The sequence below is a fragment of the Ranitomeya variabilis genome, chromosome 1 (assembly GCF_051348905.1).
Source record: "Ranitomeya variabilis isolate aRanVar5 chromosome 1, aRanVar5.hap1, whole genome shotgun sequence".
Taxonomy (NCBI): Eukaryota; Metazoa; Chordata; class Amphibia; order Anura; family Dendrobatidae; genus Ranitomeya; species Ranitomeya variabilis.
Genome location: NC_135232.1, coordinates 1,119,007,335 through 1,119,033,724, shown reverse-complemented (window position 1 = coordinate 1,119,033,724; position 26,390 = coordinate 1,119,007,335). Strand labels below are relative to the sequence as shown.

Below are 26,390 nucleotides of genomic sequence, written 5' to 3'. Positions count from 1 at the left end.
ATATGTGTACATGTGAGGACACACCAGTAGACACCAGTATAAGCAGCGTACATTATATGTGTACATGTGAGGACACACCAGTAGACACCAGTATAAGCAGCGTACATTATATGTGAATGTAAAGTGCTGTGCCTGTTTGACATGTGAGGACACCCCAGTATACACCAGTATAAGCAGCGTACATTATATGTGAGGACACCCCAGTATACACCAGTATAAGCAGCGTACATTATATGTGAGGACACCCCAGTAGACACCAGTATAAGCAGCGTACATTATACCGTGTTTCCCCGAAAGTAAGACCCTGTCTTACATTAATTTTACCCCAATAAGTGCCACCCTGTCTTACTTTCGGGGGAGGTCTTACATTAGCCGAAGGTAACTGCAGCGGCTTCGTCAGGGGAAGTGAGTGTAGTGGTGGTAAGAACCTACATACCATATATACGGACCAATCATCATCCGGAGTGTATACAGCTGGGTTGCCGCCATGCAGGAGGCGGAAGTGAGGAAATGCGCGCTGATCGCATAGAGGGAGGAATAGACGCCGGAAGTATAAGAAGTCTCCATGGAGATACCCAGACCCAAGGAAATGGGCCGACCGGAACGAGGACGGGGGAGAAGGGAAAGAAAGGGGAGGAAGAAAAAACACACTGAGCTGTGCTGGGGCTTGTAGTCTGCCTGCAGGAGATCACTGCTCCCATATGGGTCTGCAGGCATTGGTGCACTGTGCCCCTCTCTCTGCTCCTGGCATGGCTGCACTATGGGGCCCCACATGGGAAAAGTGCCTGCACCACACAGCTGTGGCCCCTGGTGCACGTGGCCTGTATGGAGCGGCCGTACTTGTCTCCATCGCCCTAAGATGCTGATCCTCAGTGAGGTAAAGACCCCACTAGTGCGACACTGGCTGCTCCGTATTAGGGAAGCGCTCCTTCCTGGCTCCACACTCCCCCATCATGGTATATTTATTAGGGAAGACCTCCAGGCCTCCTTGTATACATTGTTGGTGCTCGCTCTCTAGAGGGGCCGGATGTGGAGTCAGGGTCTCGCACGGTAGAGGGGCTGGCTGCGGTGTAGGGGGCTTGCACAGTAGATGGGCCGGCTGCAGAGTCAGGGTCTCTCACAGTAGATGGGCCGGCTGTGGTGTCGGGGGCTCTCACTGTAGAGGGGCCGGCTGCAGAGTCGGGGGCTCGCACAGACAGCTCTCTCCATGTAAAAAAAAAAACGCTACATACGCACCTTCTGTCGTCCTTCATGTCCCTCGGCGCTTGCCGCACTGACTGTCTCAGCGCCGGCCGGCCGTAACAGCGGTGCCCAGCGGTGAACCGCTGTTACTGCAGGTTCACCGCTGGACTCTGCTTTACGGCCGGACGTCGCTGAGACAGTCACTACGGCAAGCTCCAGGGGACGTGACGGACAACAGACGGTGAGTATGTAGTGTTTTTTTTTTTTACTTTTACCATGGTATCCATGGTAAATATCGGGTTACTAAGCGCGGCCCTGCGCTTAGTAACCCGATGTTTACCATGGATACCAGTGAAGACATCACATTTCACAGCGGCCCCCCAACCCTGCCTTACATTCGGGGGAGGCCTTACATTGAAGGACCCCCCCGTAACCCCCACCCTGTCTTACTTTCGGGGGGGTCCTACTTTCGGGGAAACACGGTATGTGAGGAGTCCAGGAGCGAGCAGCCGTCGGTCGCAAAGGGTGCACGGTGACGTCACTTCCGGTCGCTCGGAAATGAGATCACCGCGCCCCCTATGTGACCTTCCCCCTCCAACTGCAGCGCAGCACCGTGGGGAAGCTTCCTGCTTCCCCACACGCTCATCTCCGACAGGGCCCGACAGCAAAGCCCTGTCGCCTCGCCGCGCGCGCGCCCCCCCCCCCGGGACGACTGGTCCCCGACCCGAGCAAAAAAAAATTAACACAAAAAAAAAAAAAAATAAAAATAGGTGGCGTACACACCATGGGGCCGGGCAGCACCGGGCCCCCCCGGCCGTGGGGCCCGGATGCGGCGGCACCCGTCGCATACATGGTGTGTACGCCACTGGTGTCCATGTTTGGTCCGTTCATCATGATTCCCTTCACTGCTGTACAAAAAAATCCAGAAATTTCCGTGCTGCGGACAGATAAATGCAGCATGCCGGGTATTTCTGTCTGGCTTTGAACTTGGTCAATCACAACTGATGACAGCAGCCGAAAAGGGAGGCAGACTAGGCAAGTCACAAGAGCCGGGGCACATGGCTCCTCATGCGCCCACTCTGCCCCTCATGTGCCCCCTCTGCCCACTGCTCATGTATGTTGGATGTGCACCCTGGAGGCTTCTCTGTACAGTGCAGATGTCGGCTGTGTTACATAACCGGCATCCAAGTAACTGCTGTGATCGGAGCAAACTCTGATCACTGCTGTCGATTGTGGCTCTCACATTTAAGAGGTTGGAGATGAGGTAAGGCGTCTCTTCTGACCCCTTTTGGGCTACCTCCCAACATGATCGCAGATAGCAATATCATGGGGAAAGCCTCCGTGTATACCATGTTTGTACACCTTTGAAGTCCAACTTGTGTCGTGGCTTCAGATCAGCTCAATAGTTTTACAATGTATTACAGCATGGACAAGCGAACTATTAAACACAGGTTTAAGTCCCCTATGGGGACCAATAATTTTATTTTTTTAATTAAAAATATCTAAGAAAAAAATGTATAAAAAATATAAAAGGTCATATCAGCCACTTTTCATGGAATGTAAATAAAATCTAAAAAAAATAAAAATAAACAAAAATTCTATACTTGGTATCGCTGAACCATCAGAACTGATAAAGTATCAGAATATTACTCTGAAATGGAAAAAGAATCAAAATGTTAAAATCGGTGGTGTTTTGTTTGGTCACTTTGCCTCCCAAAAACTGGAATAAAAGAGATCAAAAAGTCACAAGCATCCAAATATGATAATGAAAGTAACTACAGTTCGTACTACAAAAAAAACAAGCCCTGATACAACCGAAAAATCAAAAAGTTATAGATCTCGGAAAACGAGGAGGAAAAATGGGAATTGAAGATGGGCCACTAGGGTCTCTGTCACTCAAGGGTCTCCATAAACCCAGAGTCAGTCTAGGGTGAGGAGAAAAGAATCAGACAAAGGTTATCAAACATGGAAGGTGAGGGCTGAGACGACGTATTGGGGACCTGGAGCGTTGTTACCTCTTTTGAGCGCATGGATCTTATTGGGGTCTCTCATGTGATAAAGTTAAATAATCTCAACACTGCAGGTAATGGGGAACGGATAAAAGTGAAAAATAGCGGAGTGATCATATGGACGGTTATATTACTCCTGGTCAGATAGGAGCAGAGTCCACTGACCACAATGTACAATCATACAGACCCTGAGATAGCACAGGCGTCATACATAGTACGCGGCACACTGCGAGTACAGGGTGAGTGACCAGAAGTGTCCCCACTATGCCACCATATAAATACGTGTGTGTAATTGTGTAATATATACATAAATTTACTTATTGACTATATAAACAGTACCAGTCAAAAGTCAGGACACCCCTGCTCATGCAATGGCTTTCCTTGTTCTTATTGGAATGTGCACATTTTAGAATCAGACTGAAGGCGGCAAGACCACAAAGTAACAAACATGGAAACAAGGAATAAAGAAACACTTGTGAAACTAACCAGGATCTGCGTTACGCCTTGTATTCCTGACTGTACCCCCTTTATACTCTGATGTCAGCTTTATAGACCCTTGGCATTCTCTAAAGCTCCTAAGGTAGTTATCAGGAATGACTTCCAACAGACTTGAAGAAGTTCCCTGAGGTGCTGATCATTTGTGAGCTGCTTTTCCTTCATTCTTCAGTCCATCTCATCTGAAACCATCTCAGTTGGGTTTGTGGTCAGGTAATTGTGAAGGCCATGTCATCTGACACAGCCTCCTTTCCTGTCCTTCTTGGTCACACAACCCTTAAATATAGCCTGGAGATGTGTTTTGGATCATTGTCCTGTTGCAATACAATTATGGACCTAATAAGTATAAACCAGATGGGATTATGTGCTGATGCAGAATGCTCTGGTAGCCATGCTAGGTAAGGGTGTCTTAAATTTGTAATGAATCAGCAACACTGTCATTTGCAAGCAACCCCAGACCATCACACCTCCGTGCTTCACGATGGACACCACATGTGTATAAACCATCCACTCACTTTTAAGCTTCTCACAAAAACTGAATCTATCTTTGACTGCTCTGACCTCAGTACAGATTTCCACTGATCTAACATCTAGTTCTTGTGTTGCTTGACCCAAAAAAGTCTCTTCGCCTTGTTTGTTGTCCTCAGTACTGGCTTCTCACAGTCTGCACTGGACAGGTGATGATGAGATGTGTCTAATACTTGTCTGTGAATCATTAATGAAGGCTGTTATCTGAGGGGCTGTAAATTTTCAGTTTTTACATCTGGTAACTCTGATGAACTTATCCTCTGCAGCAGAGGTAATCTTGGTCTTCCTTTCTTTTGGAGGCATTCATGAAAGCCAATTTCATCATAGCGCTTGATGTTTTTCGTGACTGCCGTTGAGGATACCTTCAAGTTTCTAGCAATTTTTCCGGATTGACTGACCTTCTTGTGTTATAGTAATGATGGACGGTCATTTTGCTTTACCTAATTAAGAGGTTCTTGTCATATTCTGGCTTAGAGGAGTAATGGAGTAGGGCTCAGCACTGTATAGGACTGTGTACCAACACTACCCCTGCAAAATACACTTGATGGTCACTCGCAACCACTTTCTGAAGGCTAGTGATTCCACAAATTAACTCTTGACGAGGCAGACCTGTTCATTGGAAGTCATTCCAGGTTGTAGCAGCTTTAGAGAATGCCAAGGGGGTGTCATCAGGGTAAAGTGGGGTGCTATGAGGAGTCTAAGGGGCAACACATATTCTGGTTTGCTTCACACGTGTTTTATTACTCTTTATTTCCATATGTGCTCATTTGTGGTTTTGTTCTAAGGATTTTGTTTATATCTCTATATAGTACGTAATTAAAGAAATGACTCTAAGCCTATTGTGTCTTCTTCGTGTTATTAATATATCTTTTTGTAGGTTCCATAGAAGATAAAGAGACAAAACCATTGGCTTTATCGTGTGACCTATATGTATGGCTTCCCCTGGCAGGACTTTGTGGCTTCTTACTGATCTGTCTTATCATCACTTCCATAATGCTCTGCTGCCGTAAGATTTTTTATATTATATATTTATTCAAGGATATTATCTATCTACCAATCTATACAGTAAAATATGGCCGCACTCCAGAAATGAGATAGTGAAAAAAAACGTGGTCCTTATTCACCCAATGTGTAGGCAACTTTTCAGCTCCTCAAACTGTAAACCATAAGGTACCTATCTATGTCATACTGTTCTACTCATGAAAAGAAGAAAGCAGAAAACTCTGGATATGAGCTGCTAGTCTTAAAAAAGGTAAATTGATTTATTTACGCATGGTCTTTACAACTTTTCAGGAGGCTAAGCCTTTTTCAATCCTTGAAAGTTCAGCCATTTAAAGAAGGCCCATCACAGGTCAAAAGTGGACAGTTTTTGCTCCTATATTATTCCCGCTACACCCCGAATTATTCCACTTTTTTCTTTTTTTAAATCCACCATACAGTTCCAGAGATATGGGCCTTTTCATTTGGTTGTAATTTGTGAGTGGCTCTCACAGTAATTATGCAGAGAAGTCTAAAGATACGCCCCAGAGGATCCTGTTTGCCACACCCTTTGATAAATAAACCTTTAAAATTAGTGGAAAAAATGGAATTGTCAAGGAAACGGCGGGAATAAATAGGAGCAAAAAACGTTTTACTTCTTACCAGGTGACAGTTCCTCTTTAAAATACTCAAAACATTGCACAGAGAATGGGTGAATAAATCAATTTAATTTATTTTTCACTATAACCTCGTGGTCCTAAAGTTTTTCACATATTTATTATCTATCTACTTTCCATGTACAGTGGGTACGGAAAGTATTCAGACCCCTTTAAATTTTTCACTCTGTTTCATTGCAGCCATTTGGTAAATTCAAAAAAGATCATTTTTTTCTCATTAATGTGCACACTCCACCCCATCTTGACTGAAAGAAACAGAAATGTAGAAATTTTTGCAAATTTTGTTAAAAAAAAACCAAAACTGAAATATTACATGGTCATAGGTATTCAGACCCTTTGGTCAGGATTGAGTAGAAGCACCCTTTTGAGCTAGTACAGCCATGGTGGACAGCCATTTTCAGGTCTCTCCAGAGATGCTCAATTGGGTTTAGGTCAGGGCTCTGGCTGGGCCAGTCTGGAATGGTCACAGAGTTGTTCTGTAGCCACTCCTTTGTTATTTTAGCTGTGTGCTTAAGGTCATTGTCTTGTTGGAAGGTGAAGCTTCAGCCAAGTCTGAGGTCCAGAGCACTCTGGAAGAGGTTTTCATCCAGGATATCTCTGTACTTGGCCACATTCATGTTTCCTTCAATGGCAATCAGTCGTCCTGTCCCTGCAGCTGAAAAACACCCCCATATAATGATGCTGCCACCACCATGTTTCACTGTTGGGATTGTATTGGACAGGTGATGAACAGTGCCTGGTTTTCTCCACACATACTGCTTAGAATTATCACCAAAAAGGTCTATCTTCATCTCATCAGACCAGAGAATCTTATTTCTCATAGTCTGGGAGGCCTTCATGTGTTTTGTAGCAAACTCTATGCGGCTTTCATATGTCTTGCACTGAGGATAGGCTTCCGTCGGGCCACTCTGCCATAAAGACCGGACTGGTGGAGGGCTGCAGTGACAGTTGACTTTGTGGAACTTTATCCCATCTCCCTACTGCATCTCTGGAGCTCAGCTACAGAGATCTTGAGGTTCTTCTTTACCTCTCCCACCAAGGTTCTTCTCCCACGATTGCTCAGTTTGGCTGGACAGTCAGGTCTAGGAAGACTTCTGGTGGTCCCAAACTTCTTCCATTTAAGGATTATGGAGGCCACTGTGCTCTTCGGAACCTTGAGTACTGCAGAAATTTTGTTGTAACCTTGACCAGATCTGTGCCTTGCCACAATTCTGTCTCTGAGCTCCTTGGCCAGTTCCTTTGACCTCATGATTCTCATTTGGTCTGACATGCACTGTGAGCTGTGAGGTCTTATATAGACAGGTGTGCGCCTTTCCAAATTAAGTCCTATCAGTTTAATTAAACACAGCTGGACTCCAATGAAGGAGTAGAACCGTCTCAAGGAGGATCACAAGGAAATGGACAGCATGTGACTTAAAAATGAGTGTCTGAGCAAAGGGTCTGAATACTTATGACCATGTGATATTTCAGTTTTTGTTTTTTAATAAATTTGCAAAAATTTCTACATTTCAGTTTTTTTTCAGTCAAGATGGGGTGCAGAGTGTACATTAATGAGAAAAAAATGAACTTTTTTTTAATTTACCAAATGGCTGCAATGAAATGAAACAAAGAGTGAAAAATTTTAAGCAGTCTGAATACTTTCTGTACCCACTGTATATCTAAATATCTTATATCCATCTATTATTTAATGTAACTATGTGTATTCCCCATTTACCATATTTTCCAATATTTATCTCCTTTATAACTAAATAAAATAGGTATATTCTATTTTTTTTTTTTTGCGATAAAGGAGATATATATTAGGAAAAATGGGAAATAGGGAATATATTTTACTTACAGTGCAGTTGCCCTCATTGTGTCCTTTTATAAACAAGGGCAGAGAGTCGCTCACAGAGAGCTGATCTGTCAGACCCAGCTGACCTCCTGGATGTTGGCACATCTCCTGACTCTCCAAAAAAAAAATCCAAAACCAATTAGCATATCTTGGTTTTATGGATGTAGGTTTCCCACTAGATTGAGGTTGTGGGGAACATGAAGGTCAGTAAAAGTCATCAATGTCTTACGCAACAAAGAACTGTCCATACAATTTGGCCACACGAGGTCGGGGATTGTCCTACACCAGGAGGAACCCAAGACCCAATGCATGAGGAAAATGCCTGTAGGAAAGGGAAAGGGGAAATGCCTGTAGAAGAGTGTATGTTTAGGGGACACTACTTTTTCGGAGGAGTGGTTCACATGAAAACCCCCAACGAGACCATCTTGAAAAGTTGGGCAAAAATGGTATGACATAGATGGCCAATTATTGAGGGACCACCACATAATTATTAACGCATTGCCAGATAATGTTTGGCTCGGCACAACTGATATAGAGTTCATCCAAATTCATTTCACGCAATCGTATATTGGAGAAAATATTATAATTTAATACTGTCGGTAATCAAGATTATATAGATAGAGTTATTATTAGTTTAGTTATTATTAGTTATTATTAGTTATCATTAGTTATTAGTTTATAGATAGAGTTATTTCTAGAGTTATTATAATTAGACATTGATACATATAAACCCATTTCATGGGTACAGGTCTTGGTTTATGGTTTGAGGGTATGAAGGATAGTGAAACGCAGCTTGTGATAATCCTACTGATATAGAATTGTGCATAGTATATGTGGTTGGTAACTTGTGACTTCTGTGACATCTGTTTTTTTGGCATCTGTGACCACTGACCATCTGTAATCTTATATCAAAGAGAAACTTTTTCTCAGACAGTAACATTTCTCATACCATAAACTACTGTCCTATGTGTTTTGTTATTTATATTTTTGCACATTTTCACGGAACCCAGAATTTTCCACATTGCACTTATTACTCAGAATAGAGAAACAATGAGTTAGATACTCCATATATAATCCAATACTATACCAGCATCATCCACCAAATTCTGAGAACCTAATAGAAAGGTGACAATCAATATGAATGTCATAAATATATATAGAAAATATACACTGGTCAAGAAAAAGAAGGGAAGACGTAGGCTAAGTTCACACGTTGCAGAATTGCCGCGGAAATTTCCGCGGCAATTCTGCGCCTCCTGCCGCGGGTATATCGCATGCAGAATTTGCATGCATATACCCGCAGAAAACTAGCGTTTTGCAAGCATAATTAGCTTGCAGAATGCTAGAGTTTTCCAAGCGATCTGTAGCATCGCTTGGAAAACTGACTGACAGGTTGGTCACACTTGTCAAACATAGTGTTTGACAAGTGTGACCAACTTTTTACTATAGATGCAGCCTATGCAGCATCTATAGTAAAAGATCGAATGTTTAAAAATAATAAAAAAAATAAAAAACATGGTTATACTCACCTGCAGACCTCAGCGGCGTCCGTTCCTATAGCTGGTGTGCGGTGAAGGGCCTGCGATGCCGTCACGGCTTGTGATTGGTCGCGTGAGCGGTCACATGCGGTCTCGCGACCAATTACAAGACCGCGACGTCATCGCAGGTCCTTCACCGCACAGCAGCTATAGGAACCGAAGCAGCAGCATGCAGCGGAGAGGCCGGAAGACATCGAAGGTGAGTATATCGCTATTTTTTATTTTAATTCTTTTATTTTTAACCAATTATATGGTGCCCAGTGCGTGGAGGAGAGTCTCCTCTCCTCCACCCTGGGTACCAACCGCACATGATCTGCTTGCTTCCCGCATGGTGGGCATAGCCCCATGCGGGAAGTAAGCAGATCAATGCACTCCTATGGGTGCAGAATCGCCGCGATTCCGCAATTTTAGGCCATGTGCACACGTTCAGTATTTTTCGCGTTTTTTTCGCGTTTTTTCGCTATAAAAACGTGATAAAAGCGCAAAAAAAACGCTAACATATGCCTCCCATTATTTTCAGTGTATTCCGCATTTTTTGTGCAAATGTAGCCTTTTTTTCCGCGAAAAAATCGCATCGCGGAAAAAAAAGCAACATGTTCATTAAAATGCGGAATTGCAGGGGATTCCGCACACCTAGGAGTGCATTGATCTGCTTACTTCCCGCACGGGGCTGTGCACACCATGCGGGAAGTAAGCAGATTATGTGCGGTTGGTACCCAGGGTGGAGGAGAGGAGACTCTCCTCCACGGACTGGGCACCATATAATTGGTAAAAAAAAAAGAATTAAAATAAAAAATAGTCCTATACTCACCTTCGATGTCTTCCCACCTCTTCGCTGCATGCTGCCGCTTCGGTTTCTATAGCTGGTGTGCGGTGAAGGACCTGCGATGACGTCGCGGTCTTGTGATTGGTCGAGACCGGTCATGTGACCGCTCACGTCACCGCGACGTCATGGAAGGTCCTGAACCACACCGGCATCTATAGGAACGGACGCCTGCAGGTGAGTATAACCATTTTTTTTATTTTTTTTATTATTTTTAAACATTCTATCTTTTACTATAGATGCTGCATAGGCTGCATCTATAGTAACAAGTTGGTCACACTTGTCAAACGCTATGTTTGACAAGTGTGACCAACCTGTCAGTCAGTCAGTTTTCCAAGCGATGCTACAGATCGCTTGGAAAACTTTAGCATTCTGCAAGCTAATTACGTGGATTTCTTGCAGAAAATTTCCGTTTTTCTTCAGGAAATTTCTGCAAGAAATCCGGACGTGTGCACATACCCTAAATGAACATGCTGCGTTTTTTTCTGGAATGCGATTCCGCTCAGGAAAAAAATGCAGCATGTGCACAAAAAATGCGGAATGCATTCTATTACATAGGATGCTTAATGTTAGCGTTTTTTTCGCGGTTTTATAGCATTTTTATAGCGAAAAACCGCGAAAAAAACGCGAAAAATATGCTACATGTGCACACAGCCTTAAAGGGAATCCACCAGTAGGTTTTTGCTATGTAATCCGATATGAGCATAATGTAGATACAGATACCTTGATTCATGCGATGTATCACTTAGTTTACTGGGTGCAGCAGTTGTGATAGAATCACAGTTTTCGATGCTACCGATCTAGCAGAGCTCAGAATACTGAGCTGTGTATAACCCCGCCCCCACCACTGATTGGCAGCTTTATCTGTATAACTCCGCCCACATCACTGATTGGTTGCTTTCTGTATACAACGTATAGAAATCTGCTAATCAGTGGTGGAGGCGGGATTGGACCAGGAGACTTGAGACACATAATTCTCTTGTGATAACCTCCTACTTATAAAACAATGATTTTATTGAAACAAAAAAATCAGCCTAGTAAGTAACATATCACTTGAATCAGGGTATCAGCCTCTACATCATGCTGCTCTAAGTTTACACAGCAAAAACCTGCTGACAGATTCTCTTTAAATCCCACATTGGATCTCGATGAATGAAAGATTCAAGTTGAGAATCTATACTGATATAAATTATGTAGTTTGTTGAGAACAAAATCAACGGTCAGTGGAAACCAAAATCATCAACCAACTGAAGCCTGGATTCCAAATCATCTGAAAATCAAAGTCAAAATCAAAAAATTCCCAGTTTGCATGAATTTCATCATGGCATTTTCATAATGTGGCTCCGTTGCTTATGGCCCTCAGACGTCTGTGTGCACTTTTGACAATGTCCTTGCATGCAGCAGATGACATTGCGGATGGTGTATTGGAGGAGCTCCTCCCAGACTTGGATCAGGGCGTAAAAGTCCTCCTGGATAGTCCGTGGCATATCGTGTTTTTTTGGATGTGGGTTTCCTATTAGATTTAGGTTGTGGAGAACATGATGGTCGGTCAATGGCATCAAAGCCTTACGCAACAAAGATCTGTCTATACAATTTTGGCCACACGAGGCTGGGGATTGTTCTACACCAGGAGGAACCCAAGACACAATGGACAAGAGAAAGGATTGACAATGGCTCTGAGGATTTCACCCTGGTACCTAACATGAGTCAGAGTACTGTTGGCTACAAGGTGGAGGTTAATGTGACCCCCCAAGGATAACCCTCCCCAGACCATCACTGACCAATCACCAAACCAGTCATGTTGAAAGATGTTAACGAAAGCATAATGTTCAACAGGCTTTTTCACATGAAATGGCACAAACCTTGGTATCTGCTACATGTTACTGGGACTGCAGGGAGACATGGCAAACCTTCTTCCAATGGCAAACCCATGGATGTGCCATCCTGGAGAAGCTGGATTACTTTTGCACCCAGAATGGACTGCAGATACCATTTTATGCTACCAGTAGCGACAAGGACTTAACAAAATGTGAAACTAGAGAAGATCAATAAGGAGGGATATGGAGAGAGGACTTGCCTGTGGCCACCACCTGCACCGCTCCCTTTTGGACGGTTTCCTTCCAGTTCCTCCCCAGTGCACTTTCATTTGTACCAAGCAGGTGGCCTTCATTTACAATCTTTTTGTAGGTTCCATAGAAGATAAAGAGACAAAACCATTGGCTTTATCGTGTGACCTATATGTATGGCTTCCCCTGGCAGGACTTTGTGGCTTCTTACTGATCTGTCTTGTCATCACTTCCATAATGCTCTGCTGCCGTAAGATTTTTTATATTATATATTTATTCAAGGATATTATCTATCTACCAATCTATACAGTAAAATATGGCCGCACTCCAGAAATGAGACAGTGAAAAAAAACGTGGTCCTTATTCACCCAATGTGTAGGCAACTTTTCAGCTGCTCAAACTATAAGCCTCCCTCAGGCCATAAGGTACCTATCTATGTCATATTTTTCTACTCATGAAAAGAAGAAAGCAGAAAACTCTGGATATGAGCTGCTGGTCTTATGGTGTCGACTCTGCTTCCTTCCGCAAATAGGCAAAAAACGTCAGCACCTTAAAAAAGGTAAATTGATTTATTTACGCATGGTCTTTACAACTTTTCAGGAGGCTAAGCCTTTTTCAATCCTTGAAAGTTCAGCTATTTAAAGAAAGCCCATCACAGGTCAAAAGTGGACAGTTTTTGCTCTTATATTATTCCCACTACACCCCGAATTATTCCACTTTTTTCTTTTTTTAAATCCACCATACAGTTCCAGAGATATGGGCCTTTTCATTTGGTTGTAATTTGTGAGTGGCTCTCACAGTAATTATGCAGAGAAGTCTAAAGATACGCCCCAGAGGATCCTGTTTGCCACACCCTTTGATAAATAAACCTTTAAAGTTAGTGGAAAAAATAGAATTGTCAAGGAAAGGGCGGGAATAAATAGGAACAAAAAACGTTTTACTTCTTACCAGGTGACAGTTCCTCTTTAAAAGACTCAAAACATTGCACAGAGAATGGGTGAATAAATCAATTTAATTTCTTTTTCACTATAACCTTGTGGTCCTAAAGTTTTTTACATATTTATTATCTATCCACTTTCCATGTACAGTGGGTACGGAAAGTATTCAGACCCCTTTAAATTTTTCACTCTGTTTCGTTGCAGCCATTTGGTAAATTCAAAAAAGATCATTTTTTTCTCATTAATGTTCACTCTGCACCCCATCTGTACTGAAAAAAACAGAAATGTAGACATTTTTACAAATTTTGTTAAAAAAGAAAAACTGAAATATCACATGGTCATAAGTATTCAGACCCTTTGGTCAGTATTGAGTAGAAGCACCCTTTTGAGCTAGTACAGCCATGGTGGACAGCCATTTTCAAGTCTCTCCAGAGATGCTCAATTGGGTTTAGGTCAGGGCTCTGGCTGGGCCAGTCATGAATGGTCACAGAATTGTTCTGAAGCCGCTCCTTTGTTATTTTAGCTGTGTGCTTAAGGTCATTGTCTTGTTGGAAGGTAAACCTTCAGCCAAGTCTGAGGTCCAGAGCACTGGTTTCATCAAGGATATATCTGTACTTGGCCGCATTCATGTTTCCTTCAATGACAACCAGTTGTCCTGTCCCTGCAGCTGAAAAACACCCCCATATAATAAAGCTGCCACCACCATGTTTCACTGTTGGGATTGTATTGGGCAGGTGATGAGCAGTGCCTGGTTTTCTCCACACATACCGCTTAGAATTATCACCAAAAAGTTCTATCTTCGTCACATCAGACCAGAGAATCTTATTTCTCATAGTCTGGGAGTCCTTCATGTGTTTTGTAGCAAACTCTATGCGGCTTTCATATGTCTTGCACTGAGGAGAGGCTTCCGTCGGGCCACTCTGCCATAAAGTCCTGACAGGTGGAGGGCTGCAGTGATAGTTGACTTTGTGAAACTTTATCCCATCTCCCTACTACATCTCTGGAGCTCAGCCACAGTGATCCAGGGGTTCTTCTTTACCTCTCTCACCAAGGCTCTTCTCCCACGATTGCTCAGTTTGGCTGGACAGTCAGGTCTAGGAAGACTTCTGGTGGTCCCAAACTTCTTCCATTTAAGGATTATGGAGGCCACTGTGCTCCTCGGAACCTTGAGTACTGCAGAAATTCTGTTGTAACCTTGGCCAGATCTGTGCCTTGCCACAAATCTGTCTCTGAGCTCCTTGGTCGGTTCCTTTGACCTCATGATTCTCGTTTGGTCTGAAATGCACTGTGAGGTGTGAGCTATTATATAGACAGGTGGGCGCCTTTCCAAATCAAGTCCTGTCAGTTTAATTAACCCTGCTGTTCTGTTAGGTCAAAAATGACCGTTTTTGAAATTCTATAATGTTATAAAAATCCAGCGTGTGATTCTGAGACTTGAGGCTCCCTGACTTATCGTCATTAGGGGGGTACTCTCTGTGGGAATTTTTTTTTTTTTTAATTTTTGTTTACTTTATTTGGTACAACACAAGTGTATGTGAAATCTAAACAGAACAGCAGGGTTAAGCACAGCTGGATTCCAGTGAAGGAGGAGAACCATCTCAAGGAGGATCACAAGGAAATGGTCAGCATGTGACTTAAATATGAGCGTCTGAGCAAAAGGTCTGAATACTTATGACCATGTGATATTTCAGTTTTTCTTTTTTATTAAATTTGCAAAAATTTCTACATTTCTGTTTTTTTTTCAGTCAAGATGGGGTGCAGAGTGTACATTAATGGGTACCTAACATGAGGCAGAGTACTGTTGGCTACAAGGTGGAGGTTAGTGTGACCCCCCAAGGATATGCCTCCCCAGACCATCACTTACCAATCACCAAACCAGTCATGTTGAAGGATGTTAACGAAAGCATAATGTTCAACAGGCTTTTTCACATGAAATGGCACAAACCTTGGTATCTGCTACATGTTACTGGGACTGCAGGGAGACATGGCAAACCTTCTTCCAATAGCAAACCCATGGATGTGCCATCTTGGAGAAGCTGGATTACTTTTGCACCCAGAATGGACTGCAGATACCATTTTATGCTACCAGTAGCGACAAGGACTTAACAAAATGTGAAACTAGAGAAGATCAATAAGGAGGGATATGGAGAGAGGACTTGCCTGTGGCCACCACCCGCACCGCTCCCTTTTGGACAGTTTCCTTACAGTTCCTCTCCAGTGCACTTTCATATGTACCAAGCAGGTGGCCTTCATTTACAATCGAATATGCTTCCAATTGGAGATTGATATCCCTGAACTTTAATTGATTTGCAAATCCTCCCTTAATTTTTTTTCAGCAGTGTTATAACAAGCTGAAATTGTAGGATCCGTACAGACAAAGGGTAAAGAACACAAAATACGAGCTGAAACATTTGCATGAAACTCTATAATTCCCATTATTTGCTCTTTTTTGGGTCACTTAAGAACTTACAAATCATAGTACTTCCAGTTTTTTTTCTTTTTATAGAGTTCATTTGTTTAATGACAATAGTCTATGTTTTAGTTTGTAATTTGTTATTTTATTTTTTTAGGGACAAGAAAACGGCGATGCCGGTGTAAACCTAGGTGAGAACTTCTTCGAAACCGATGTCCTCGAGAAACCTAACTCAATACAACAACACAAAGAGTTAGGATCTAATTCATTAAGATTGGCGTTTTGAACCCCAGTCTTGATGATGAAGGGAGCACTGGAGTAAGATGTACCTAATTCATTAAGAAGTTTGTGCCTCTTAATTAATTTGGATATTTTGCCACTGTCGTGCACCCACGCAGTAAATGTACAGCAGTTGGGGAGTTGAGTGCAGTTTTTTTGACACTTTTGTGTCGTAAACAACAACTTACGATTAATTTGCTGGAAGAGCTCAGTTATGCCTATTCCCTGTAAAGCTCCACCAACTTTTCGCAAAATTTGGGACGTAAAAACACCAAGGGTTGCAGCAATTTTTGCACAGCCCAAAATTTGGCCTAAAAAGATAAATAAAATAAATGCAAACTGTATTTTTTTGCGAATAATATATAGAACACTAGTGCTCAAAAAATTAGAATAGGAATAGCTGGATTCTGCTGATAGCTGTGTGGTAATAAATAGCTGGATAATCGAATACTATCGCGCTAGACAGCAAAGGAGGGAATATAAGGAGAGCATAAACTTAAGACCTAGATAAAATAAAATAGAAAAAATAGGAATGACTGATAGAATATATAAAAAAACAGCATTAAAAAAATGAATAAAAGGTTTTTTGTATTGTGACGTTTGTTGCTGTTTTTGCAGCAATTTCTTCAAAATGGTTAAACATTTTGCTCAAAATCAACCAAGCTCTTTTTTGTTTTCTTTGACCTGTTTTGCGCCCTTCTAGAGAAAAAAGTCACATTTTCCTTTGACCCATTACTTGCCAAATTAGCAATTTTTATTCTTTTTTTAATGGCAGATTTTTAATGATTTGGGTCCTAATGAATCAGAAACATAATTTTCAAAATTTTTACAAGTACAGATTTTCCAGAAAAGGGCGTCCCAATATTCAATTAAAAATAACAATGACATGATTTCCTATTTTAAAAACATTCATTTTACAAACACAACACAAAAAATTGGACCTAATTATAAAAATTGTAAAATCTTAGTTGGTAGAAGCTAAAGATTAGGCGTCCCAAAAAAAGGACATTGGTAGATAATGGGTTAAAATGTCATATATCGGCCATCCAGAGGGCAGTGGCGAAAAATAAATATTTTAAAAAGTCACAAATTATTAAGTGGAAAAAAAAAACAAAATAAAGAAAACCGCAAAAAAAAGGAAAGACAAAATAAAGTAAAGTCGGTTTTAAAAAAAAGGTGCAAATTAAATATAAAAATAAGGAGCTAAAATAAAAGTCACATGGCTGTGTCGGACTCTTCCCTAAGTGGCGATATCTGTAGTGTTTTTACACTTTCAATCAGGAAGTGTTTGTATTTTAGAAGATCAGTCCCATAAATTATCAGTGTCAGCTCAATACTTTCCCCACTTTTTCATACACTGAACCCATATTGCAAAATGTTGTCCATATAATGCCATTTTGTGTCCACATAAATTTAAAGTGAAAAGTCTATTTTTTCTCATTTTATTCCAGCTGCACATCTGAGTATTTCATTGTTTTTTGTTATTTTTTTTAAACCATACTGTTCCAGCTATCTGGTACCATTTAAAGGGAATCTGTCACCTGTCTAAAGTGTCCTCCTATTTTATTCCCATTATTCCTGAATATTTCCATTTTTTTCCTTTTTTTATTCGCCATACGGTTCCAGAGATATAGTCCTCTATATATTTAGTGCTAATTTTTATGTTCTTTTTCAATGGGGAGGAGCTAACAGGGTAATTATGCAGAGCAGGCTATAGACACGCCCCAGAGGATCCTTGGTAAAGATTCTAAAAATGAGTAGTAAACAAAAAAGGCCCACATCTCTAGAATCGCATGGGTGATTAAAAAAAAACAACAAAAAACAAAATATCCAATATTTGTGTACAAATAATAAAATCAAAAACTGGACACTTTTGGTTGTTGACAGGTTTATAAATGGTTCCATACAATGTTCATGGTGCCAGATAGCCCCTACATAGAGCCACATGGAGTCACACACTGCCCGTAGGGTTAAAGCTAGGGAATTGGAAGGCCCATAATACAGTGTTGGTTACGTGATTGGTAGATGTCCACATTTTCACCACTGGTGGGTAGAAGACAGAAACATCGTGAAGAGTAAGTTCTTGTTAGTTGAGTTCAGTCTGTAGAGCGGCTGTGGTCAGTTAGGTATCACATTATGTGCAGAGAAAACAACAACCTAACAGAGAAGTTTCATTTCCTTCATTAACGAAACCACAGAAAAGTTTTGTTTCATTACCTTTTCGTTTATGTTTTGGACAATTTTTCACGTTACATATCGCAATGCCCAACATTTCCCAGGGAGAGTTTATAGTTCTCAGCTCCGGGACCCGCATCTAGGAGGAACGTGAGATTCCCATGATTGCTGTTCGGCAATAACTAAACCAGAGCCCTTCACTGTCCGTAATAGAGAAGGAAGGGGGCTGGCTGAGATATTAAAATGAGTCAGTCTGCCAGCCCCAATGACAAACATTACCAGCCGACACGGGAAGCCGTTATCTGGAGAGTGATGTTCTGGTGCCGAAATCTTGAGATTAGGGCTCCATTCTTAAATAAAGCATATTAGTAAATTGTACATTTTTCCACACATTAAACAACTTTTTAATTCCGGGCAGCCCCTTTTATGAATCTCCCCCTATGTTTTTTTTTTCTCTAAAAATCAGTAAAAATAAAAATTAAATATTGTAAGGCAAAGTCAAGACAAAATGACAGGTTTTCCTCTGCAGAAAAAAATCTCAGCTGTACACAATTGTGTCTCCTTCTGAGCTGTATATTAAATAGACAACAGTATGTGCCCCCTTCACATTTCGCCTGGAGAAGCTCTTCTATCCTCCCATTCTATTAATATGGAGTTGGACCTTCTGAAGATATAGCGGCTCCCGCTCTTCTGGGAAGGATTTCTACAAGTTTTTGGAGGCGTCTATGGGATTTTTTTTCCCTTCATCCAAAAGAGCATTAGTCAGAGCAGACCCTGATGTGGAAGGGGGGGTCCGGAATCACAATCCCCCAAAAGTGTTAGATGGGGCTGAGGTGCGGCCTGTCATGTTCTTCCTCCAAACTCCCCCAATCATGCTTTTTTGGATCTTGTGCACTGGCCACAGTCAAGGGGAACAGAAAAGACGTTTTTCCTAATCTTTATTCTGCTACAGATTCCAGTGGTGGCAGCTTTACATCACTTCATCCAACGCTCAGCATTGTGCTTGGTGATGTAAGGCTGCATGCAGCTTCTCGGCAATGAAGCTCCCGGCGGGGGCGCAGTGTTTGGGCTGATGTTATACCAGAGGAGGTCTGGAATCTGAGGTTATGTAGTCAGCAGAGCGTTGGTGACTTTTCTGCTCCTCAGAACTCGGTGACCCCACTCTGTAACATTAAGGGGTCTCCACTTCGTGGCTGAGTTGCTGCGGTTCCTTCCACTTCTCAATAATATCACTCACAGGGAATAGGGGAAGATTCAGGAGGAAGAAATGTCATAAAGGACTTGTTACCCCGGTGGCTCCTATTACATGACCTCGCTGGTATCAGTGAGCTCTGCAGCACCAGCCGTTCTGTCACATGTTAGTAATGGCAGACGACATGGGAGGGGGCCGAGGTTATACACCAGGGGCAATGAGGCTGGATGTTATACAGCAGGGGCGAGGGGTCGGATGTTATACACAATGGGGCAGGGTGCCGAGGTTATACAACGAGGGGCAATAGGGCTGGATGTTATTCACCGAGGGCGGGAGGTCAGATGTTATACACCAGGGGGCAGGGTGCCGAGGTTATACATGGGGGGGGCAATAGGGCTGGATGTTATTCACCAGAGTTGACGGGCAGGATGTTATGCACCGAGGGCGGGAGGTCGGAGGTTACACACTGGGGGGCAATGGGGCAGAAGTAGAAATCAGAATTCAATGATTACAACTTGTGTGCCTACAATTTTCTTATATGTCTCAAGTTTCCTGCATCTAAATATGAAAAAAAGTTTCTCTTTACTGTCAGCAAACTAATGTATTAAAGTACATACAACATTAACAAGTTGTCAAAAGTTTCATTTTTACACTAAACTTTAGAAGTTACAACTTCCTGCATATTAATGGATCACAACTCTGTTTCACAGGCCCACAGATGAGAAGAATGGTAAAATGAACTTACAGAAAAGACCCTTGTAATGTACAGGTTGAACTCAATGACTTTCTGCTTCCCGTGATGCCACCGACACTCCATCACTCGACGCTCGGCTGTTGTATAAAGTTATCACTGCTGCCTCCGAGTTACAATTACTCATTTCTTCAGGAAGCCTAGAAATATACCGCTTATTACATCAATTATGTATTTCTGGATGATGCATCTTATATTAGGATTTTACTGGTTTGTGTAAAGATTTATTGAGCTTAATGCAAATGCATGTACATCAATGGGCAGCATGGTGGCTCAGTGGTTATTAGCACTGTTAGCTTTAAGTTTGTATAATCTCCCCCACTTTGGGTGGGATTCCCCAGGGCGTTCTTGATTCGTTTTATCCTACAAAAAATACTGTTTAATTTACTTTTTAAAGAGATTACCTAGTTTAAAAAATGCATTTCAGACGTCCTGTCCTACTATCTGGGGTCTTCATCCCTTAGACCATAGAGCAGATCGGCTACAAAGAACATCTCTCTCTCTGGAGGAAGTGCCCTGTCCTGTATTATACAGACAACCCACTGATGTGAAGGCACCCTGTGTAATACCCCATTTCTCCTGTGGGGGTGCTGCAGTGTATTTGAACACTTATTGTCAGGTGTCTCCAAAGATCAGTCCAAGCAGATTTTCCTATTTGTCCACGTGCCTTGGGGGGTCACATGATCCAGCCTGCACTGCATGTCCATTGCTCTCACATCGACGAGTCATCTGGTAGAGTACACCTCCAGAGCACACGTTCCTCCCTCTTGTCTGTGATTGCCATCCTTTCCAGACCTTCATCCCTTTCCAAAGTAAGAGTGAAGAGCAGTAGCTTGAAGGGCAGGCGGGACGACATGGCGCTGGGAAGATCGACCGCAAGGGAGCCCATGAAATAGACCATCCCCACCGCAGCCAAGATGTTAAGAAAACAAGGGGGAGAAGTTACAAGACCACCAGGCACGGCATGCATTTAAGACGCGGGATGTAGGAACCAACAGACAGAGGGCGATTGACCTGATATTTGGAACAGTCTGAGAGGTAAAACAGGAAAATAAGACTGACCCTTTAAGAATGTTGACACCTTGACGTGAAGATACAACAGTCTGAGGTCGGTGGTCTTTGGTTTTCCAGATTTCCAGTTGTTGTTGGCTCAAGGTCCATTCAATGTCACCGAAACAACAATTCTTTGTCCTGTTGATTCACAAAGTCAGATTTTTGGGGTCAATTTTTGAAAATGCAAACGTGGGGGCACAGAAAGATATTCCTGGGAACTGTCTTGAGTTCTGTAGAATGGGACTATTAGGACTATGAACGGGAAGATGTTGTGTGAAACTTCCAAGATCCTGGCGTTGAAATATAAGGGGCGGTAAAGAAGCACCACATACTCACAACATCGAGAACCTTCTGGTCAACCAGAATGGCCACCACGACGAGTTTCCATCCTACTTGTGAAGTGATGTGCTGCTACCATATCACTGATTTGTCCATATAGGAACGCCGAGTCCCGGTGATCCTGTATATTCAGCAAATCAGCTTCGCTGGAAACAGATGCATTATAGAACTATCAAAACAAAAAAAAAAGAAAAATAGCTCACGGACCTGACTGAGCGACTGGAACCTACAGTAATCAAAGATGAACTACGGGAAAACTTGTGCTCAATTTTAACAGTGCCTCCGCAGGAGTAATTAAGGTTTGCACCCAAAATTTGAAAATTTGCACACCAAAAAAATCTTTTTCATTTTTACACTGATGGGACTGTGTGGGGGATATTTTTTGTGTGGCAAGCTGATCATTTTTTTTTATATAATTTGGAGCTAAATAGGAAATTTTGTTCACATTTGCAGCTACCGAAAAAACACAATTCTCTTGACAACGTTAATTTTAGGTGTTGATAGATTGGGCTTTTACGTACGCACTGATGCCAAGAATGTGTACTCTTTTATTTTATTTCTGTATATGAAAATGGGGGAATGATTTGAAATTTTTATAATAAAAAAATATATAAAACTTTATTTACTATTTGGGATTGAGCCTCAGATCAACCAATCTTCTATCAGCGCTGATCACAGGTAGAATTTCAATGGAGCACCATCACGGCAAACACAGGGGCCTTCAACAGACCACCAGCTGCAGGGCTGTGGAGTCGGAGTCGGCGCCCATTTTGGTGGAGTCGGAGTTGGTGTCATGGAAATTGAGGCATCGGGAGTCGGAAGTTTGGCTTACCGACTCCACATGGAGACAGAGTCGTGGAGTCGGAGCCCATTTTGGTGGAGTTATGGAGTCGGTGTCATGGAAGTTGAGGAGTCGGAGGTTTGGCTTACCGACTCCTCAGCCCTGGCTGCAACGAAAACCCATCGGCACCCCACGATCATATCAGAGGGGGTCAGTGGATGCATGGAATGGCACCTCCGCAGACCATGCACTTTAAATGCTGCAGTCAGAGATAGACAGTGCAATTTAAGGGGTTATCAGCATAGTTCAGAACTCAGCTCCACTTGCTGCTGCTAGAGGCAGATGATGAATGCATCAAACAGCCATCATCTGCCGGGCATAATGCAAGTCTACGTCAAAGAAGGGGACATTGGAAGTAACGGCACGTCTTATGTTGGGTAAGATTAAAGGGGTTATCTTATGTCCAGGAGCGCACCGCTCCCCTGCCTCCAGTCTTCCTGCGCTCCTGATGGGGCTGGCGGCATCACTGCACCGTTGGTCCAGACAGTTGCCTTTTTTTTTTCATTCTTAATAATGAGTAAATTGTTTTCACAACTTTGCAACTTTACCTATTTTAGAAGTCGAAAAAACCCTTTAAGAACGACAATAAACATTTCCTACACACGTTTTTTTTCCATTTGTATCAGTTGACATAAATTTGAGTCCTTGTCACGACGTTAGATCGGTGCATGTAACGGCCGACCCACTGTGGCTTACAAAACTGTGCCGCGCTTGCACCTGTGCAGGAAAGCTGCGCTGTATCAACATCTTTTCTTATCAATGAACTGATCAAGTATTTTCTGCTGATCAATTATCAAGTATTGTTTCCAGAAATCATTAATGACAGACACGAGTCACAGCTAAAGCTGCACAAAAACGTTGAGGATTTTTGCAATTATTATTTGGGAATAACACTTTAATTTAAAAAAAAAAAAAAAACAATTGATGAATCTGAGGTTAAAGTCATTTTTCTGTCTTGTGTTTCTGTGTTTGATGGCAAAGTTTGTGCCAAATTCATCAAAACAAAACAGGATTTTTGAGGAATGTGGCACAATTTATTTATTTTTGCTCTTTTCTGCCTATTTGTCTTTAGAGTAAAATGTCGCACAAACCCTTCCGAGAAGCTTCAAAATATTACTCTTCATATTCGGGCAGACGAGTGTATAAATCGGATATGTGCAATACGATTTTTAATCAGCACACTGACCCATGTTATGCAATGGTGCAAGTGTCTGTGAAAAATCGCAGCATGCACTAATTTCATCCCAGTCTTGGATGAGACTCACACATTCACGTCTATGTGTGCCAGAAAAAATCGTATCCCACACGGACTGATTTTTACTGATAGATGCCAACCCCCACAGCCAGGTGTGGTGTATTTTCCTTTACAGGACACTATAAGTCTAAAGCGTAACGTTTCTCCTTGTGGAGAGTGACAAGCCAAGCCTGGCATGTCAGAGTGAGGAGACATATAGGCCATGCATCCTCCTCTGGGAAATTAAATATGTATCTTCAGAGAGAAAGAGGACTAGACCTCTAGCGCCACCTATTGGAAGTAGCAAACCTAAAAGTCAATATCGAATCGCCAAGGAGCCTTGTCACATGACTTAGGATAAAAGCCAAAACCAAAATCTTAATTTGCAGACACTGTGTTTCAGGGTACTGCCTCTCGTCAGTGCAATGTGTGAGATTTGGTTCGACTGTGTGAGAGGCAGCTGACCATTACCCATTGGATCACACTCAAACGCCTCTCACACAGCCAAACCAAATCTCACACTTTGCTCTGACGAGGGGCAGTACCCCAAAACACACTATCTGCAAATTGAGATTTTGGTTTTGGCTTTTATCCTAAGTCATGTGAAAAGGCTGGTTAGAGAGTCGATATTGACTCTTAGGATTGCTACTTTCAATAGTTGGCAATAGTTCTAGTCCTCTTCCTCTCTGAAGAGACAATTTACCTATTTAATTTCCCAGAGGAGGAATGCACGGCCTTTATGTCTCCTCACTCTGACATGCCAGGCTTAGCTTGTCACTCTCCACAAAGAGAAACGTTATCCCTTAGACTTAAAGTGTCCTACAATGCCCTCATAGGAAAATACACCCTACCTGGTGGTGGAGGTTGGCACCCTATTAACGCAAGTGGTGCCCCGGCTCAAGGAAGGCTCACCCTATTCAGTCCCTAGTAAGCCCTAAACCAAAGAGATATAGAAACCTAGACCAATACTAGCGACCATACCAGAGAATACCTCCAAAATATGAGACAGGGCATTTCAAGTGTTTCAATGATGAAGAGACAGGGAATATCCCACGTGTATGCTGACCCTATAGGGTGTTGTGAACTCTATTTTTGGGCTCCCACTTGTGGTCACAAGTGGTACTGTGTGAGTGCTGTCTTTGGGCTCCCTCTGGTGGCTCTTTGTGTCTTTCTGCAGGTCTGTGGCTGGGATCAGCTGTCTCGTTATCTGGTAGTTGGTTTCCTATTTAGCTCACCTGGACTTTCAGTTGTTGCCTGCTGTCAATGTATTCAGGGCTATTTTGATCCCTTCTGACTACCTTCGTTATCTGTCTCCCCAAGAGAAGCTAAGTTTCTGTTTGTTTATTTTTTGATCATCAGTGTTCAATATGTTTCTTGGTTTATTATTGTTCCTTGTCCAGCTTGCTAGTATGTGATTCCCTTGCTTGCTGGTAGCTCTAGGGGGCTGAGTTTCTCCCCTCACACCGTTAGTTGGTGTGGGGGTTCTTGAATTCTCAGCGTGGATATTTTGTAGGGTTTTCTACTGACCGCACAGTTTCCTATCTGTCTTCTGCTATCTAGTAATAGCGGGCCTCATTTGCTGAATCTGTTTTCATTTCTACGTTTGTATTTTCCCCTTACCTCACCGTTATTATTTGTTGGGGGCTTCCTATATCTTTGGGGTTATTTCTCTGAGGCAAGTGAGGTCTTACTTTCTCTCTAGGGGTAGCTAGTTTCTCAGGCTGCGTCGAGACATCCAGGATGTTAGGCACGTTCACCGGCTACCTTTAGTGTGTTTGGTTAGGATCAGATTTGCGGTCAGTCCAGTTACCACCTCCCTAGAGCTTGTTCTATGTTCAGTAACTTAGCTAGTCTGATCTGTGATCCTCAGCCACTAAGGATCATAACAGTACAGCAGGCCCAAAAAGTGTTTAATGCATCGCAAAAGTGGGATAAGAGAAGTCCAGAGTACAATTTTTTTTTTCTCTCCCTTTGCTGCAGTCTGTCCAGCTTCTCTCATCCCCTTAATCTCTGGGTGGCTTTGAGTTCAGCTGCAGACATGGATTTTCAGAGTCTGACTTCTAGTGTGGATCATCTTGCTGCAAGGGTGCAAAGCATTCAGGATTTTGTTGTTCATAGTCCTATGTCAGAGCCAAAAATACCTATTCCTGAGTTGTTTTATGGAGATAGATCTAGGTTTCTGAATTTTAAGAATAATTGTAAATTATTTCTTTCTTTGAGACCTCGTTCCTCTGGTGATTCTGCTCAGCAAGTTAAAATTGTTATCTCCTTGTTACGTGGCGACCCTCAGGATTGGGCTTTCTCCCTGGTGCCAGGAGATCCTGCATTGCGGAATGTGGATGCGTTTTTTCTGGCGCTTGGATTGCTTTATGAGGAACCTAATCTTGAGAACCAGGCAGAAAAGGCTTTGCTGGCCCTCTTTCAGGATCAGGATGATTGGGTGACTTTTTTGCCATTGGCCGAGTTTGCCCTTAATAATCGGGCTAGTTCTGCTACTTTGGTTTCGCCTTTTTTCTGCAATTCTGGTTTTCATCCTCGTTTTTCCTCGGGTCAGGTTGAGCCTTCTGACTGTCCTGGGGTGGATTCTGTGGTGGATAGGTTGCAGCAGATTTGGAACCATGTGGTGGACAATTTGAAGTTGTCACAGGAGAAGGCTCAGCGCTTTGCCAACCGCCGTCGCGGTGTGGGTCCCCGACTTCGTGTTGGGGATTTGGTGTGGCTGTCTTCTCGGTATGTTCCTATGAAGGTCTCCTCTCCTAAATTCAAGCCTCGCTTCATCGGTCCTTATAAGATTTTGGAAATCCTTAACCCGGTGTCTTTTCGTTTGGACCTCCCAGCGTCGTTTGCCATTCATAATGTGTTCCATAGGTCTTTGTTGCGGAGGTATGTGGTGCCTGTGGTTCCTTCTGTTGAGCCTCCTGCTCCGGTGCTGGTTGAGGGCGAATTGGAGTACGTGGTGGAGAAGATCTTGGATTCTCGTATTTCTAGACGGAGGCTTCAGTATTTGGTTAAGTGGAAGGGCTATGGTCAGGAGGATAATTCCTG

The 26,390-nt window shown here is 42.6% G+C and overlaps 1 protein-coding gene across 1 annotated transcript in view; it reads left to right on the top strand.

The window, feature by feature from the left end:
• CD8A (CD8 subunit alpha) overlaps window positions 1-22,593 on the top strand; it is a 33,146-nt gene extending 10,553 nt beyond the window's left edge. The window contains exons 5-7 of the mRNA XM_077280246.1: window positions 5,092-5,220; window positions 15,639-15,672; window positions 19,838-22,593. Of these exons, the coding sequence (XP_077136361.1) occupies window positions 5,092-5,220; window positions 15,639-15,672; window positions 19,838-19,889 (215 nt within the window). The 3' untranslated portion in view covers window positions 19,890-22,593. The remainder of the gene's footprint in view (window positions 1-5,091; window positions 5,221-15,638; window positions 15,673-19,837) is intronic.
• Window positions 22,594-26,390: the final 3,797 nt, after the last annotated feature.